This window comes from Macaca nemestrina, chromosome 17, assembly GCF_043159975.1.
Source record: "Macaca nemestrina isolate mMacNem1 chromosome 17, mMacNem.hap1, whole genome shotgun sequence".
Taxonomy (NCBI): domain Eukaryota; kingdom Metazoa; phylum Chordata; class Mammalia; order Primates; family Cercopithecidae; genus Macaca; species Macaca nemestrina.
In genome coordinates this window covers 83,509,649-83,528,857 of record NC_092141.1, presented here as the reverse complement: position 1 = coordinate 83,528,857, position 19,209 = coordinate 83,509,649, and the positions used below count along the sequence as shown (strand labels likewise).

General features: G+C 45.2%; 1 protein-coding gene across 1 annotated transcript; it reads left to right on the top strand.

The window, feature by feature from the left end:
* Nucleotides 1–335: 335 nt before the first annotated feature.
* LOC105469129 (CD300 molecule like family member d) lies at nt 336–18,095 on the top strand. Its single transcript, XM_011719742.3, has 4 exons — nt 336–754; nt 6,015–6,353; nt 12,713–12,806; nt 15,126–18,095. The coding sequence occupies exons 1-4, from the start codon at nt 715–717 to the stop codon at nt 15,235–15,237; spliced, it is 585 nt and encodes a 194-aa protein (XP_011718044.1). The 5' UTR covers nt 336–714; the 3' UTR covers nt 15,238–18,095.
* Nucleotides 18,096–19,209: the final 1,114 nt, after the last annotated feature.

The window sequence follows — 19,209 nt, the reverse complement described above, 5'->3', positions numbered from 1 at the left end:
TTCCAACAGCAGCCAGGGGAAAGTGTGCAGGGATGGAGAGGATGAAATCAGGGTAAGAGGAAGCTAATGAGAAAAGGCAACTTCTCCATTCCTGACCTTCCCCACTGAGCCCGTCCTTGGCTTCACAGTGGCTTCAGAGTGACTCACGACCCCAGAGGAAGCGGTCCTGGGGGTAGGGGCAGTGGGTCAGACAGCCCAGAGCAGGAAGAGGCAATGAGATGTCTTACAGTGGGGCTGCCTGGAAGGAGCCTGGGGCATGGGCTTTCTCCAGCAAGGCTGGGTGTGAGTGCTGTGGACTGTGGGCTTCCCAAACTGCTCCTCTCCCCGCACTCCTCATGGCCAGCCTTGTCTGTCCTCTCCTCCTGGCAGTAGATCCCACAGCTCCTCAATGCCTGGGTTCCTCCTGGCTCCTCCTGCTCCTTGGCTCCCACTTGCACTGCCGTGCAAACCTGAGCAGGCCTGGACCCATTTTCTTTCCTACATGCACAAAAGTTTGGACACACCTTGCAACACACACTGTACCATAGCAAAGAATGACACTTCTTTTCTCCTAATATGTAAAATAGAGAAGTAGCTACAGACATAATAGGAAGTGAGCAAGAAACTTGAAGGAGATTCAAGTAGGTTTGCGGCATTGACTTCCGAGCTTGGATTCAAGTGTCTGAAGGGCACCAGACACCTGTGATCACCGAGGAGAGGAGAGGAGACAGTACCATGTGGCTGTCCCAGGCTCTGCTGCTTCTCATCCTCGCAGGTGAGTGTGGCTGGAGCTTTAAGGTGCTGGAATGACAGAGGCTGGGCTGGAGACAGAGATGCTCTGTTCTTAGGAAGGAGACACGTCAGGGAAAATGACAGCGCCAATTCATCCATCCCTGCCCATATTCATTAAATAGCAGTCAAGTTTTTGTTATCTGACAGGTTCTGTGTTAGATGCTGCAGAAACAAAGACAAAACAAAACAAGAATAGCTTCTTGTTGGAAATTTCATAGCGCGGTTTTGTGTGGAGATATGTTTTCAGTTCTCTTGGGTATATATCTAAGGGTATAATTACTGAATCCTATGTTAACTCTATGTTTAACTTTTTGAGGAATCATCAAACATTTTTTTCCAAAGATTTATATTTGAGTACAGCTTTGGCTGTCATGTCAACAAATTTTGATATGCAGTGTTTTCATTTCTGTTAAAATGTAACAAATCTATGTGCTTCTCATATGATCTATACTCAGATCAAGCTTTGTAAGAAAATGTTTCCAATCTCAAATTTATTTTCTTTTAAAGTTGATTATTATTACTATTACTATTTGTAGAGATGAGGACTCACTTTAATGAACCTTAGGGTTCTCAACCCTGACCCTTCCATATAAACAGATGAATGAACAGATATGAATGAAGGAAGGAACTAATGAATGAGTCCATTCTTGAAGAACTTTTAAAGAGCACGGATACTCGGTTCCGGCTCAGACCCACTCAGTCAGTCATGGCGGGCTCAAGCATCTGGATGGTTTAGACGCCTCCATACATGGTCTTGACTGGTTCTTAGCCACCGCTGAGAGACTTCCTCTAAAGAGCTCAGAGTATAAAGAGGAAGACAGGCAGCTAGACAGTGCGTAATCGTTATCTGAGAAGGAGTCTTGCTCTGTTGCACAGGCTGGAGTGCGGTGGCACAATATCGGCTCACTGCAACCTCTGCCTCCCAGGTTCAAGCAATTCTCCTGCCTCAGCCTCCCAAGTAGCTGGGATTACAGGTGTGCACCACCACGCCCGGCTAACTTTTTTGTATTTTTAGTAGAGACGGGGTTTCACCATGTTGGCCTGCCTGGTCTTGGCTCCTTGACCTCGTAATCCGCCCACCTTGGCCTCCCAAAGTACTGGGATTACATGTGTGAGCCACTGTGCCTGGCCAGATTTCCATTTTTTAATGCTCTGGAATTAGAACATAAAGGATTTTTTTTCCCTTAGAATCTTGCAAAATTACCTATAAGGCTATCTGACAACAGAGCCTTGATCTAGGGTAAATTCTTTGAATAGTTTGGATTCCCCCCACCCCCACCATGATTATTATCTATTCAGGGTTTTTTTTGCTTGTTTTTGAATAAATTATATCATTTCCACCCCCCCCACCAAGAAAGCTAACAATATTATTAAGTATATATTAGCATAAAGTTCTGTAGTTATAAAGCATCCTTTTATAATTTAAAATTTTAATACATGTTGTAATATACAGTCAGCCCTACATATATATCCATGGGTTCCTCATCTGTCAATTTAACCAACTACAGGTGGAAAATATTTGGAAAAGAAAACCCTCTACTTGCGCTGAACATGTACAGACTTTTTCTTTTCATTATTCCCTGAACAGTACAGTCTAACAACTATGTGTGACGTAGCAATTACATTGCATTAGAATTATAAATAATCTAGAGAGATTTAAAGTGTATGGGAGGATGTGTGTAGGTTATATGTAAATATCATGGCATTTTATATCAAGGACTTGAGCATCTGTAGATTTTCATAGCCACAGGGTCCTGGAACCAATTCCCTCTGGATATTGAGGAATGACGGTGCTCATTTTGATTACATGTGCCACAAGATTTTCCACGTTATTGTTGCTTCTCCTTTTCCCACATTCTCTTTTCTCCTACATTGAACTAGTCAGTTTTGAGATCTGGTTGGTTAATGTTAACTGATTTTATTATCTAATTATTCATTTCTTATAGATGTAATTTCTTCTTATTTCCTTGGGATTAGCACTTGTTATCTTTAATAAATGAAATATTGTGATTATTTTTCTTTCTAAATTAATTAAATTATGTTAAGACTAAGAATTTAGTTTTGTCCAATTGAGATATAATTCATACACCATAAAATTTACTCACAGTGTATAACTCGGTGGCTTTTGGTACATTCACAAAGTTGTACAAAGATCACCTCTATCTAATTCCAGAACATTTTCCTCACCTCAAAAAGAAACCCCATACACATTAGCAGTTAACCCCTTCCCCAGCCCTTGGCATCCACTAATCTACTTTCTTGTCTCTAGGAATCTGCCTGTTCTGGACATTCCATATGAATGGAATCATATAACATGTGACATTCCATGTCTGGCTTCTTTCACTTAGCATGATGTTTCAAGGTTCCTCAGTGTTGTAGCACAAATCAGAGCTTCATTCTTTTTCATGGCTGCATAATATTTCACAGTGGATATACCACATTTGGTTTCTCCAGTCATTTGTTAATGAACCTTAGGGTTGTTTCCACCTTTTAAACATTGTTAGGAATAATGTTATGAGCTTTCATAGCATGGTTTTGTGTGGAGATATGTTTTCAGTTCTTTTGGGTATATATCTAGGGGTATAATTGCTGAATCCTATGTTAACTCTATGTTTAAGTTTTTGAGGAATCATCAAACATTTTTTTCCAAGGATTTATATTTGAGTACAGCTTTGGCTGTCATGTCAACAAATTTTGATATGCAGTGTTTTCATTTCTGCTAAAATGTAACAAATCTATGTACTTCTTATATTATCTACACTCAGATCAAGCTTTGTAAGAAAATTTTTCCTTCCAATCTCGAATTTATTTTCTTTTAAAGTCGATTATTATTATTATTATTATTATTTTGTAGAGATGAGGACTCACTTTAATGCCCAGGCTGGTCTCAAACTCCTGGGCTCAAGTGATCCTCCCACTTTGGCCTCCCAAAGTGTGGGGATTATAGGTGTGAGCCACCATGCCTGGCTTCAAATTTATTTTCTGTAAAAAATTTTCAGATGTATTCTGCTTCCTTTCCTTCCTTCTGAGACAGGGTTTGCTCTGTCACCCAGTCTGGAGTACAGCGCTGGGATCAGGGTTCATTGCAGCCTTGACCTCCCAGGCTCAAGCCATCCTCCCACCTTAACCTCCTAAGTAAGTAGCTAGGACTATAGGCATACAGTGCAACACCCAGCTAATATTTATTTATTTATTTATTTAGTCTCGCTATGTTTCCAGGCCTGCTTTCAAGCTCCAGGGCTCAAGTGATTCTCCTGCCTCAGCCTCCCAAAGTGCTGAAATTACAGGTGTGAGCTACCACACCCAGCTCTTATTTCCTATATAACTTCCAGATGTATTTTTTCTTTAAATATTTACCTTAATTGTTGTTTTTCCATTCTGATGCAGAACTTTTTTCAGAGTGAACAAATGAAGCCCCCAAATCCATCTTTCCCCAGGAGGTCGTGTGCAGTTTCTTAGTTCCCTTCGGATGCCATAGAAAGCAGATTTGGGCATAGAGTCCAATTTCTGTTCCAGGAATTCCTCGGGTTGTGCAGCTCTGCCTGTTTGTGGTGAAACTGTCTTCCACTCCTACCATGGTGAACCCTGGTTTTTCAAGACATTCCAATGAAGTCTAAAGTTTTCATTCTTCCAGGGGTAATAATAATAATAACAAACATAATACAGTAACATAGAGGTAGATGCCATTATTATTCCCACTTATAGGAAACGAAGGCACAGTGTGTTAGTCCATTTTCACGCTGTTGATAAAGACATACCCGAGGTTGGGTAAATTATAAAGAAAAAGAGGTTTAATGGACTCACAGTTCCACTTGACTGGGGAGGCTTCACAGTCATGGTGGAAGGTGAAAGGCACGTCTTACATGGCAGCAGGCAAGAGAGAGAATAAGAGCCAAGCAAAAGGGGTTTCCCTTTATATAACCATCAGATCTCGTGAGATGTATTCACTACCATGAGAACAGTGTGGGGAAAACCACCCCATGATTCAATTATCTCCCACCGGGTCCCCCCAGCAACACGTGGGAATTATGGAAGCTACAATTCAAGATGAGATTTGGGTGAGGACATAGCCAAACCATATCACACAGAGAGGTTAATTTGCCCAGGTTCACAAAACTTGTAAGTGGTAGAGCCAGGATTCAAACCCAAGCCCTCTGGCACAGCCTGAGCTCTTAACCATGACCTTGGGTGTCTCTTGGCGTTTTAGAGACAACTTCTCTCCTTCCATGGGAATTGCTCCCAGGGCTTCTTCAAGTGCTCCAATGTGCTTCTAGTTCGATCTCAAGTTTATGCTGCAGTAATCACAGCTACGCTTTATTACCGGTGCACAAATAATCAAAATCAATCGTTTCTTTAGCTGGGTCTCCCTTTAGGTCAGTTGAATTTAAAGATTTTCTGACAAAGGTCTCACTTAAGGTATTTCCACTGTTTTGAATTGTTTTCAAGTGAAAGATTAGGCTGACAAGTTCATGCAGACTAGTCTTGTCCTGGAGCAAATTGTTTGAAAAGTGGAGCTAATTAGGTATGCCCCATCCCTCACCCTTTAGCTGACTTGAATCATGTCCATTATGTTTAGAGAAGAACTTATAAGATGCAGGAGAGTGTGGAATGGGTGCCGCTCTGTTTATACCTAACCTTTACTTGCGTTTATCTAAGTTAGCTTTTCCTAGGAATTTTGGAACTGGAATTTATAACAATGTATGGCGAAATGGAGATCTGTGTGATGTGGATCCCATAGCACATACAGACCAGTTGGTATCACTATTTGGTCAATTTCAAAGGGATTCATTCAGGGTGATTAACTACAGCAGAGCCACCAGAAACCATCAGAATCACCAGGAATAGCCAATCGTCAAGGCAGCAATCATTCTCCTGGAAAAGGGTCTTCTGCAATTTCCTCCCCATCAGACCAGTATAACACAAAGATGGTTGCAAAAGAGCGTTCCTTGGAATATAATGATTTGTTGGCCATAGGGAGAGGGAGAGGGGTGAACTGCAGGAAGCTACTATTGCTCAGTGTCAACATTTGTGTTTCGTTGGGGATCTGCAATTGTGCTCTTCAGTGATTTTCCTGGTGACTTTGACCCAGTGGAATTTTGAAGGACAAAGATTTGTCTTGTGGAAAATGTATTCCTTCCTTGACTGTTATGAGGCAGTTGGATTTGGCCACTACTCCCAATGAAGGAGGCTGTGGCCCTGCCCTTGGGGTGGGAGGTGACAGCACATGAATTTGTGTTTTCCAGGCTACTCCATTGCCACTGAAATCACTGGTCCAACAACAGTGAATGGCTTGGAGTGGGGCTCGTTGACTGTGCAGTGTGCTTACAGCTCAGGCTGGGAAACTTACTTGAAGTGGTGGTGTCAAGGAGCTGATTGGAATGGCTGTAACATCCTTGTTAGAACAAATGGATCAGAGCAGGAGGTAAAGAAGAATCGGGTGTCCATCAGGGACAATCAGAAAAACCGCATATTCACCGTGACCATGGAGAATCTTAAAAGAGATGATGCTGACAGTTATTGGTGTGGGATTGAGAAAACTGGAATTGATCTTGGGGTCAACGTTCAAGTGACCATTAAGCCAGGTAAGAGGAAGTGTATATACGTGTGTGTCTCTCAGGTCCTGCTCTGTCCTGGTCCCTGAGGTCCCACTTGAGTAAATTAACTGTCACTCAGAGTCACCTATGACAGAGGGTGGCTGAGTCCTGAGGTCTTGCTATGGTTTGAATATTTGTCCCCCCAAAAACTCGTGTTGAAATTTAATCCCCAATGTGGCAGTATTGATAGACGAGGCCTTTAAAAGGTGACTGGGTCATGGGGGTAGAGTTCCCATGAATGAATTAATCCATTCGTGGATTAAAGAATGAATGAGTTATCATGGGAATGGAACTGGTGGCTTTATAAGAAAAGGCAGACAGACCCGACCTAGCACACTCAGTTCCATCACCACGAGATGCCTTGAACCACCTTGGGACTCTGCAGAGTCCCTACCATCAAGAAGGCCCTCCCAAGATGTGGCTCCTCAACCTCGGCCATCTTAGCCTTCATAACTGTAAGAAACAAATTCCTTTTCTTTATAAATTACTCAATTCCAGATATTCTGTTATAACCAAGAAAAAGTAGACTAAGACAGGTCTCATAGGACCCTGAAGGACCGCTTGGGATTGAGGGGATCTCTTCAATGCCCCCATGGCTCCCAGGGCTCCCTCCAGGATGGGATTAAGCCTTTCTAGGCACATTTTGTTTTTCTCTGAACAGCTCAGTGTCCGAGTCTGTTGCCCACAGAAGACAGGGTGATGGTTCCAGTTTCAGCCCATGGGCCAAAGGGACCCCTTTCCCTGGTAACCAGAGACCCCAGTCCTTGCCAGTGCCTTCTTGGAACTTCTTTATAGCACTAAGTGCCTGTGTCAGAAAAGGAGAAGGGCCTCAAGTCAATGGCCTTAGCTTAAGAAACAAGGGAAAAAAAAAGATTAAAGTAAACTCAAAGCAAAGACCAGAACACAGATAATATTAAGACCACAGTGAAAAATTAATGAAATCGCAAACAAAAGTAATGGGGAAAAAATGAAATGAGATACATCTCACACATTGTGAGAACATCAAAAACACTGTTAAACTTCTAGCTTGACTGATCAGGAAAAACAAGAGAGAAGATGTCAATTATTAACATCAGAAATGAGAGAGGTAGCATTACAACAGATTTTACAGCTACTAAAAGAATAATAAAGGAATATGTGTCATAAACAACTTTTATGTCAATATATTCAACAAGTTAAATGAAATGGAAAAACATCCTTGAAAGGTGCAAACTACCAGTCACAAGAAGAAATAGATAACTAGAATAGTTCTGTATCTATTAATGAAATAGAATTTGTCATTTGCAGTCTTTTCACAAAGAAAATGTCAGGCTCAGATGGCCCTTTGGTGAGTTCAGGACCAGATAATATCAATTCTTTTTTTTTTTTTTTTTGAGATGGAGTTTCGCTCTTGTTGCCCAGGCTGCAGGCTGGAGCGCAATGGCAAGATCTCGGCTCACCACAACTTCCACCTCCTGGGTTCAAGAGATTCTCTTGCCTCAGCCTCCTGAGTAGCTGGGATTATAGGCATGCACCACCACGCCTGGCTAATTTTGTATTGTTAGTAGAGATGGGGTTTCTCCATGTTGGACAGGCTGGTCTCGAACTCCCGACCTCCATGGAGAAGGGTGTAACTTGCAGGAAATAAGCAGTAGCTGAGCAATACATTCTCCTGGTTCAAAACCCCAAAGATCTTGTGACATTACCGCTACTTGAATTTCTTCTCCATAACTCCTGGGGCTATAGTAATGCCCTGTAAATTAAGACAGCTTTTACCCAAAATTAATCCCATATATCCTGTTGGCAAAGGTCCCCAAATACCAGTGGGAAGGTTGGTGGGTTTGTCTCCTCCCACTAACGTTACCTGTTCTCTGACTGGGAGATCGAATCCTGCGCTTCAGGGTGTTCCTGGGGAGTGGGAATCAATGTGCCTCTGGCATCCCATCCCTGAGACGGGGCTGTGGGCTGGATGGGGAATGCCTCCATTGTTTGTGGGGCCCGGGTCCAGGTCTCCTTCTAGTTTCCCCACAAGGGGTGCCATTCTGATGAAATTTTGAGTGGCATTGACTAGCCCAATGATTTCCTTTATTGCAGTGATAGCAAAATCCTCGTGTTTTTTTCTGTTGGGGGGTGTAGGGAACTGTATTATAAGATCCCTTCTGCCCCGTCTCTACTAAAAATACAAAAAATTAGCCGGGCGTGGTGGCGGCGCCTGTAGTCCCAGTTGCTCGGGAGGCTGAGGCAGGAGAATGGCGGGAACCCGGGAGGCGGGGCTTGCGGTGAGCCGAGATCACTCCACTGCACTCCAGCCTGGGCGGCAGAGCGAGACTCCGTTTCAAAAAAAAAAAAAAAAGATCCCTTCTGCCCAGAGGTCTGACGGTGTTCTTTTTTGAAGTGTCCGATTTTTCCACAATTATAACATTTTTCCATTTTAGGATTCGCCCCTTGGCCCTTTTTAGATTTGTCCACTACTAAATTAGCCGTTGCTTGAGCCAACATTGTAGAGCAATAAGGCTCAGTTCCCACATCTCGACAAGCTTTGAGAAAATTTCCCGTTTTTTGTACATCTCACAGGTGCCAGTGCACATCTACAATCTGCATTTGCATTCTCAAAAGCTAGAGTTAAGGTTAGCATTTCTGCAGCCACAGTATGAGGAATCTGATGCTTCACTGCCTCTTGCAAGAAAATATGCATAAGCCACCCTTGCATGATATGTAAAAAAGATTGTACTGGGTGGGACCCCTTCCTCAGGAATTGTGGCCCAGGCACGTTTAGCAGCCAAGGCACACCGCTTGTAAGCAGCGTCTGGGAGTGCCGTTTGATGTTCCAGATCTTAATAAGGACAGTTATCTAATAGCATATCCTCTGTAATGTCTGTGTCCAGCAGCACGATTCTGTCTAGCCTGGTGTGCACACAGTTCTTGCCAATTTAAATTCCATGTCAGGTATGCACTAGCAGACAAACGAGTGTGAGCCAAATGCTTTACATCAAAGGGTGGAAGGTGCATAGCGTCAAATATAGATTCTAGCAATCCTAAAGTAAATGGGCTTTGTACTCCATTATTAACTACACTAGCTTTCAATTCCTTCAGCAACTTAAACTGTAGTGGGGTGTGTTCATGAATAAACTGCTGCGGATTATTTGGATCGGGCCTTATGGAAATAGGAAAAGTGCAGGGTCCTAAGGGCTCTCCAGCTATAGCAGCAGAGCGTAAAATTCTTTGTACTGGGGTCTCTATTTCTGCTACTGAAGGAGGTGGTACAGATATTTCTGCTACTGGAGGGGGCGACACAGGCCAATTTTCATCCTCCTGCTGTTTATTATTTTTAATTGGTACTGTGGGTGAGATAAAAGATTCTTTCAGATTTTTAGACTCAGAATATGACTTCTGCTGTCTAGCAGAATAAGAAGGAGATAATGGCAGGAGGACTGTATGGATAAAACTCCAAGCAGAAAAAACAGAAAGATCAACTTTAAGACCTTTTTGGTGAGCCCGTTTTAATCCTTCTCCTACTCTGTCCCAGATTTCTACATTGAGACTGCCTGTCTGTGGAAACCATGGGTTATGTGTAGCGACCTTCTTCAGCATCTTAGTAAATGTTTGAGAACTAACCTGAGCACCAGATTATTTAAGTAAAACTTTAAGCAAATGCACATAATGTTGCACCTCAATAGACAAATTCTGCCCCATGTTACCCTGATTCAGAAAACTTCCCATTCCCAGTACCTCTCTAGGCCACTGACCTTATATTGGCTGCTGGCTGACTTGTGCCAGGGTTTCTCATTCGTCTTGTCAGTTTCTCTTTCTCTGTTCCAGCAGAACTTCTTTGCTCACGTTCCTGTCCCGGCCACCACTTGTCGCTGATGGTTGCTACAGGATTGAACAAAGGGGGATGAATGCAGAAATGAAGACAAAGACAAAGAGATCTGTTTTGAAGAAGCGGTCAGGGAGCTCCTTGCTTCTAGTGAACGAGGGCCCTGAGCTTCTACAGCCCTTCGTATTTATTAGGTAGAAAGAGCAGGGAGGGAGAGGTAACGGTTGGTCAGCTGCTTGATTTATCACAGGTTCACATAATTGCTTTCTTTGTACAACAGTTTTCAGGTGTTCATATAGATAATCACAAGGAACACTGCCCTTTGGGTGTGACTGCCCTCAGCGCCCCGTCTGGCAACAGACACAGTTGCCGTTTTCCAACATCCTGCTTTCAAAAGAATAATTTTCTGTTCGCTCACATAGCCTCCAGTGATATAATGAGTTGGTCATGACTTATTCTTTCAGCCTGTAACAAAAGTTAACATTAGTGACCTTGACACCAAGTGTTGGAGACACTCTAGAGCACCTGGAGCCTCACACCCTGCAGGTGGGAATGCACATGATACAACCACCTGGGAAAAGAGTTTGCAGTTTCTTCAGACATGGAACGTATGCCTGCCAGAGATGATCCAGCCCCTCAGTTCTTCCATATTGAGTCAAAATGATAATAAAGTTTTATGTTCACACAGAGGCTTGTATGTGAACATTCATAGCAGCTTTATTTGTAATAGCAAAAAACTGGAAACAATTCAAGTGAGTGGAATTTTTTTAAAAAATGTGACATATGGGCTGGGCATGGCAGCTCACATCTGTAATCCCAGCACTTTGGGAGGCCGAGGCAGGTGGATCGCTTGAGGCCAGGAGTTTGAGACCAGCCTGGACAACATGACAAAACCCTGTTTCTACTAAAAATTAAAATAAAACTAGCTGGCTGTGATGGCACTCACCTGTAGTCCCAGCTACTTGGGAGGCTGAGGCAGAGAATTGCTTGAACCTGGGAGGTGGAGGTTGCAGTGAGCCAAGGTCATGCCACTGCACTGCAGCCTGAGCGACAGAGAGAGACTCTGTCTCAAAACAAAACAACAACAAAACAAACAACAACAAAAAAAGTGAACTACCCATACAATAGAATACAACTTGCGATAAAAGGGAATATTCTACTGATATACCAAAGATAACATAGTTATGCTGAATGAAAGAAACCAGCTCAAAAACTTGATTTACACTGTAGGATTCCATTTATATTAGATTCTGCAAAATGCAAACTCATTGATAGTAAGAGAAAATGGATCAGTGCTATCATCCCTTAGCTAAGGCTGTCACAACAAAATACCACAGACTGGGTGGCATAAACAACAGAAATGTATTTCTCATAGTTCTGGAGGCTGGAAGTCCAAGAGCAAGATGCTGGCAGGTTCAGTTGAGCCTGAAGCCTCCCTCCCTGGCTTGCAGGTGGCTGCCTTCTTGCTACCCCTTCCTGAGGTTGCCCCTCTGTGCTCGCACGCCCTGGTGTCTCCCCACATGTCCTCATCTCCTCTTCAGAGAAGGACACCAGTCAGATGGCATTAGACTTACCCTAACAGACTCATTTTAATTGCCTCTTGAAAGGTTTTAGCTCCAAATACAGTGACATTTTGAGGTACTGGAGACTAGGGTATCAACATATAATTTTTAGGGGACCACAGTTCAATCCCTAACACCTGGGGACAGAGTAAGGAGGAGGGCGGTCTTGGGGATTATGAATATGCTCACAGTCCTGACCACGGTGGTGGTGTTACCAGGTATACACATACATCAGTTTAACATATCGTTCTCTTTAAATATTTACAGTTTATTATGTGTGAGTTATACCTTGATTTAATCACAGGAAAATGATATTAAAAAAAGACAAATATGATGCTATGATCTCTTATTTTTAGACTGCTATAGAAGCAAACTTTGAATATCAAAACTCACTACACACACTGTCAGCGTGAGTAGGGTGTGGTGCAGCAGGAACTGGCACACAGCGGAGGCTGGGATGCATCTAATATAGCCAGACTTCAACGGGGATAGGGAGGGTGAGATCTCAAAGCTGCTGGAAGACAGGAAAGGGCCAGAGAGGGAAGAGCGGAGGTGGAGGGCGCTGGGCCTGGCTGCAGAGAGCCAGGAATCCCGGGATCCCCAGAGGTGGCTCAGCGAGAGGGCCACAAGCCCAGCAGCCGAATCACTACAGAACAGGCTGTAAGGAGTTCACCTCGGCTGTGGCTGAGACTCAGAAAAGAGCTAGCCTAGCCCTAGGAGAGCAGAACGCTGTCGAGTGTGCTAAGCTGTGCCATGCAACTGGTGATTGCAAATTCCCTCCTTAGTCTGCTCCTCAGAATTTCTCACATGGTAATACTTCAGTAACTTCTCTTTAGAAAATAATTCATGTAATATTTTGGATACTGACCAGAGAGTCTTGGACCCCAAGGCAGAGGCTCCTTAATTCCTAGGTGGAGAAGTCTTAGGGCCACAGCCAGAGCTGGGCCATCCATGGAAGGGGTGAACCGTGTTCTGCTTTGTATGTTTAGACACACAAACTCCAGTCCTGGAATGGACAACTGCAACAGCAAGCCTGGCTTTCACACCTGCAGCCACCCAGAAGACCAGCAGCCCCCTCACCAGGTAGGTGGAGCCAGGTCCCACCACTTTCCCACAGGTCTGGCCCCATGGCCTCTCCTCTAACAGGGTTTGCCAGATACAACAGCAGCAGGCCCAGTTAAACTGCAAGTTCAGACAAACAACAAAACATTTTTTAGCATAAGTATATCCCAACTATTTCATGGGCTATACTTATACTAAAAAAGCATATGTTGTTTATCTGAACTTCAAATTTAACTAAACATTCTATGCTTTTATTTGTTAACTCTGATAACCCTGTCTTCTGGGGGTACTCAGGCTGAAACCCCCATAGGCCCCCGCTGTTGCATCTTTGTATCAGTAAAGTCACTGCAAACCTCAGGTGGGCTGCCCCAACCTCAGTTTACCTTTGAGGAAAATAAGATTTCCCATGTAAGCGTTGGCAACATGAAGGCAAACTCTGCAACACAGGTATGAGCCACCACACGACTAAGGGTGGCAGGAGAGGGGCCTGAACATGCCCTACCCACCTCCTGGGGTCAAGAGGGCATATCGAGGTTTGATCTCTAGTGGGTTAGGAGAGACACCTCTGTCATCTGCTTCTAGTTTCTGCCCAAGAACAAATATTGTTCCAGCCTCCCTCTTCCCAGGCACCAGAGTAGGGGAGTGGAAAATGCTAGAGGGAAAGGGGGAAGCTGGAAGTTCAGTGTTCTCGCCCTCCCAAGCTGGAAGAGGGGTCTGGAGGATTAGTCTGATGCTCACCAACCTTGGAGGTGTCCAGAGGAGTCCCCAGAGGTTGGCACCTGTGAGCTAGCTATTGGGTTCCATCACGGCCTGCTGTGGTCAAGTCCCCCAGGTCAAGGCTGAAGCCCAAACCACAGACCCTCCTGCTCCTGCTAGAGCGCAGCGCAGAGGCTTGTGTCTCTGGCTCAGTCCTCCTGGAACTCAAGGCCTGCCAGTTCCCTCTGCAGTTCAACTCTGGTTTTTTTTTTTTTTTTTCGTTCACTCGATTTTGAGTTCTGCGAATGTGTCTGCAGAGCTCCACCCGCGGAGCTGGCTTTAGGACTCCTTGACTGTTTCTTTTTTGTTTTTTTCCTCCTCCATGCTTTTGTGCAAACTGATGGGATTTTAGCTGTCAGGGGACAGAGGACAAGGGACTCCAGAGGTGTAGTGGGAGAGCCCCAAGATTGAAGAAGCTGGGAAGGACCTTTGGGGGCATTTTGACCTGTGGCCTGCTGTGTAGTCCCTCCTCCATCTCCCCCAAATACCCTCAGTCCCATCTGAGGGCTCATCCAGCATTCTGGGGTAGGATATAATTTTGATTTTTCTCTTTCTTTCCTTCTTCCTTCCTTCCTTCCTTCCTTCCTTCCTTCCTTCCTTCCTTCCTTCCTTCCTTCCTTCCTTCCTTTCCTTTCCTTCCTTCCTTCTTTCTTTCTTCTTCCTTCTTCCTTCTTTCTCCTTCCTTCCTTCCTTCCTTCCTTCCTTCCTTCCTTCCTTCCTTCCTTCCTTCCTTCCTTCCTTCCTTCCCTCCTTCCCTCCTTCCCTCCTTCCCTTCTTTCTTTCTTTTCTTTCTCTTTTTTTTTTTCTCAGAGATGAGGCCTCACTAGGTTGCCCAGGCTGGTCCTGAACTCTTGGGTTCAAGCAATCCGCCTGCTTTGGCCTCCCAAAGTGCTGGGATTACAAGTGCGAGCCACCACTCCTGGTCTGATTTTTAAAATTTATCCGTGAGCTGAGAGTGGCCTCAAGTTGTGCTGAGGTGAAAGAAACAAGTTGGGAGGTCAAGACCCTGGGAAGTGGGTGGAGGATGGTGAGGGGGTGGAATTGATGGTCAATAAGGTTCCGGGCCTTACACACCCATAGAAAGTAACAGGAAACATAAGGAACCCCAGGGTCAGGTGCTGGTCCACAGGCAGAGAGTCAGAGCAAGGTCAACCTCCAAGGCCTTCAAGGATAAGACGTCAGATCTGACACCTGAAAGGTGGGTAGCATTTGCACAGGTAGCGATGAGGGTGGGGAGGCCCTCTGGGTGCAGAATGCAGCAGAAGCCGAGGTAAGAAGAGACAGGGAATGCTAAACCCCTTTAAGATAGGTGAGGAGGAGTTATGGGAGACCAGCCAAAAAGGCTGGATGGGGGTTGGCAGACAGGACCTTGAATGCCAGGCTGAGTTGACTGGGGGTGTAGGGAGGACTGGAGGCCTCGCTGGTGAGCAGCATGACTGTACACTGCCAAGGGGGCTGTCCTGGCTGGGGTTCCAGGCTTGCCCTCACATAGACATTGGAAGCTAGGATCTGGGCATAGAGTTAAGAAGACCTGAGACCTCTGACCCAGGACGCAGCTCATTTCCTGTCACCATGTTCCCACAGGTCCCTGCTCAGCAGCACCCACTTCCTGTTCCTGTTACTCCTGGAGCTGCCTCTGCTCCTGGGCATGCTGGGAGCCGTTCTCTGGGTGAACAGGCCAAAAAGAAGGTCTTGAGGGAGGAAGAATCAGCCCGATGATGAGAGTCCCGATGCCCACTGACATCCTGTCCAGGGAGAAGGGCCCTCCCACAGAAGAAAGAACCCTTTCTTTCCTTTTCTTTTCTTTTCTTTTCTCTCTTCTCTTCTTTTCTTTTCTTTCTTTTTTTAAAATTTCTTTTTTTATTCTCTTTCTAGAGATGGGGTCTTGCTCCGTCACCCAGGCTGGAGTGCAATGGTGTGATCTCTGTTTACTGCAACTTTCCCCTCCAGGCTCAAGCGATCCTCCTGCCTCAGCCTCCAGAGTAGCTGGGGTTACAGGCACATGCTGCCACGCCCAGCTAATTAAAAAATTTTTTTTGTAGAGACAGGCTTCCACCATGTTGCCCAGGCTGGTCTCGAACTCCTGACCTCAAGAGATCTGCCTGCTTCCCAAAGTGCTGGGATTACAGGTGTGAGCCACCACACCTGGCAGAGAAACAACATTTCTTTGGAGAAGTGACTGGTTCTAGAGGCAGTGCTGGCCCCAGCTTCAGGGAACAGCCCCCTAGTCCCTTATCTCCTGCAGCCGTGCCACCTGGGGCTATTCCCTTCTCTGCACAGTCCCTAGGGCCCGACAGAGCCCTTCTTCCTTCTGAGGCCTCCAACACAGAAGAAAACACAAGAAGAATGCGTTTTCCCCTGAGGCGCCTGTGCCACAGTGGATGTTCGTGATCTCAAGTCTGTGAGCCACCTGCAATGTTAACGGACCTGTCTTTGCATTCCGTGGGGTTCAAGGCTCCAGTCAATAATGGGTTTCAAAATCCTAAACCCATGAAAACAGAAAAACGGAACCAAACTCTGGTAATGGGCCAACTTAAGGAAAGACGAGTACAGAAGAGAGCAGAGGTTTCCAGGCTGCTGTGCCCGCTGCTCTCCTGCCACTTGTGGGGAAGGGAAGTCGGGAGCTTCCTGGACGAGCATGACTGAAGATGTTGGGACATCACAGCCACCTTTCGTCACTGTAACACTTTCTATTTGTGTCGATTGTTACGTTTTCTTACCTCTTTTAAGAGCATTGCAGTTGGCTGCTACTCTCAATTTGAGGTATATGGGGAGATCGCCCATACATTTTGGGGACTGTGACATAATCCACAAACTAGATGCCAGAGCTAGAACTGTGAGCTGGGGTTGGCAGGTTCTTCAGTACCGCCTGCCTGGGTCCCTGGGGTGGTGCTCAGTCTTGGACTCTAATTACTGAGCCCCCTGCCCAGAGGCACCATCTGGTGGTTAGGACAGGGGTTAAATAACAGAAATTCCCTTCTGGGAACATGAACCAGGATCACCCAGCTGCCCTCTGTCAGGTCAATCTCTGTACCCAAGTGAGACTCTTATTCGCTCCCCACCGTCATTCATTCGAAAAGGCCGGGCGCGGTGGCTCACTCCTGTAATCCAGCACTTTGGGAGGCCGAGGTAGGTGGATCACTTGAGGCCAGGAGTTCGAGACCAACCTGGCCAACATGGTGAAACCCCATCTCTACTAAAAGTACAAAAATTAGCTGGGTATGGTGGTGCACACCTATAATCCCAGCTACTTGGGAGGCTGAGACATGAGAATCTCTTGAGCCTGGGAGGTGGAGGTTGCAGTGAGTCGAGATTGCACCACTGCACTCCAGCTTGGGTGACAGAGGGAGACTCTGTCTTAAAAATATGTATAAATAAAAATAAAAAATAAACAAAAACATGTATTGAACATCCACTAAGTACTAGGCACTGTTCAAGTATGGGTATCACCGAAATAAAGAAAAAGACCTGGGTAAATGCCGTGAAGGCACTCTACAGGCTCAAAGATAAAGGATCACTTGGCTAGAAAATGATGAAATCACGGTTATTTTCCAGACTCCCCCACCCCCAACCTCACCCTTCATGAGCTCTGCCATTCCTCTCTGGGCTGACCCATGTCCTGTCTGCTACCCAGGCTCTGACCAGCGCTGCCCCCAGTCACCACGCAGCGTGGACATCCCACCAACTCGTAACACTCTCTGAGCGTCCATGTTTGCATCTCGTTTTCAACAACATATTGAATCTTTCTATTGATTCTTTGCAGCAAAAGATGAGGAATTCTGTATCTTCCTCTTTTCCCACCATCCCCTTACCCGTACTAATATTGTCGGTATGGTGGTGTTTGTATTGATATTTGAGTTTTTTTGTTTGTTTGTTTTTGAGATGGAGCCTTGTTTCGTCGTCCAGGTGGGAGTGCAGTGGCACAATCTCGGCTCACTGTAACCTCCGCATCCCAGCTTCAAGCAATTCTCCTGCTTCAGCTTCCCGAGTAGCTGGGACTACAGGCACATGCCACCATGCCCAGTTAATTTTTGTATTTTTAGCAGAGACAGGGTTTCAACATATTTGGTCAGGCTAGTCTTGAACTCCTGACCTCAGGTGATCCACCCGCCCCACCTCTGGTAACTGTTTTTAAAAGTGCAGTCTAGCCAAAGTGAACAGGGACAAGAGTCAGACTGGGGAGCTCTTGTCCCTGTTCAAGAGGGAAGGCCCTGTGGTAATCAGGGACAAAGGGGGGGGGGAGGGCAATGGAGAAAAGTGGACAGATCTGAGGGTCTTGGGGTAACACAATGGCTGGGGCGTGAGCAAAAGGATGAGCCAAGGATGTTGCCCAGGTGACTGGAGTTTGGCCTGAGAAAAAGGGGACCATGGGTATAATTTACTGTGATGAGAAGAGGATCAGGCTGGGAGTTTGCAGGAGGTCAAATCAAGAGTTTCCTTTGGGGGCCGGGCGTAGTGGCTCACACCTGTAATCCCAGCACTTTGGGAGGCCAAAGTGGGCAGATCACGAGGTCAGGAGATCAAGACCATCCTGGCTAACACGTGAAAACCCGTCTCTGCTAAAAGTACAAAAAAAAAAAAAAAAAAAAAAATCAGCTAGGGGTGGTGGCAGGCACTTGTAGTCCCAGCTACTCCGGAGGCTGAGGCAAGAGAATGGCGTGAACCCGGGAGGTGGAGCTTGCAGTGAGCCGAAATGGCGCCACTGCCCTCCAGCCTGGGCGACAGAGTGAGACTCTGTCTCAAAACAAACAAACAAAAACAGAGACAAAATCTTTGCCCTTAGAGAATCACAGTTTGGCAGATACACGTGTTCTACCTCCACTCAAGGTGATTCTACCCCCCAGGATGAAGGCACAAGCAGCAAGCACCTAGATTACTTCAAACTCCCTTCCCAGAGCACCAGGAGAGAAAGCATCTGCTTTATCCCAGTCTCAGGTTCCTGGTTTCTGGTGTCTCCTTTCAAGCAGCAAGGCCTAAGCAGCTGGGCAAGACAATCAGGACATTTAGCCTCATGACTTCTCAGCTTCAGACTCCAATCATAGTCGCCGGGGAGCCATAGGTCACCAAAACCAGCAGCTCAACGTGACTGTGCTTTACTTGTCTTATTCTTGCCCTTCACGATCTGAATCTTTGTCTTTCCAATTTCTCCCCAGACCTGCTAGCAAGAGGAAGTTAACCAGATCAACATCCTCATTCTTATGGTTGAAAGAATGCAAATCGATTCTCATTCTGCCATTTTCCTTTCTTGTTTTGTCGAATCTCCCAGAGTTTCTCTTTCCTGTCAAGACTAGCTTATTTGCACAATTGTATATAAATTTACTGATTTAATTCTTTCTATAAGCTAACTTTTCTGTTCCTGCTACCCATATAAGAGATTCTTTCTTTCGCTAATCAATACTCAATAATCAATAACATTCATAGACAAGTAGTGGGAATGTATTTGAATAAACACTGTGGTATTGATGGATAAAGGGTCTAGTGTAGCAGAAACTAATTACAAAAATGATAGCAAACAAATAAAGCAAAATCGAATATCCATGACAATTCCAAAAACAATTTCCTTGGAAAGATGTTGGCAAGTCTAATGAAGTGAAAGATATATGATGTTGACCTCTATAACTGAATTAACTTGGTCATCTTCCCAACAAGATCACTATTTGAGTAGAAT

Bases quoted from the DNA above. Each gene is read 5' to 3' on its own strand.
- LOC105469129 (XM_011719742.3), top strand. From the start codon at position 715: ATGTGGCTGTCCCAGGCTCTGCTGCTTCTCATCCTCGCAG. The intron at 755-6,014 runs GTGAGTGTGGCT...TGTGTTTTCCAG, and splicing joins GCTGCTTCTCATCCTCGCAG to GCTACTCCATTGCCACTGAA. The intron at 6,354-12,712 runs GTAAGAGGAAGT...TTGTATGTTTAG, and splicing joins TCAAGTGACCATTAAGCCAG to ACACACAAACTCCAGTCCTG.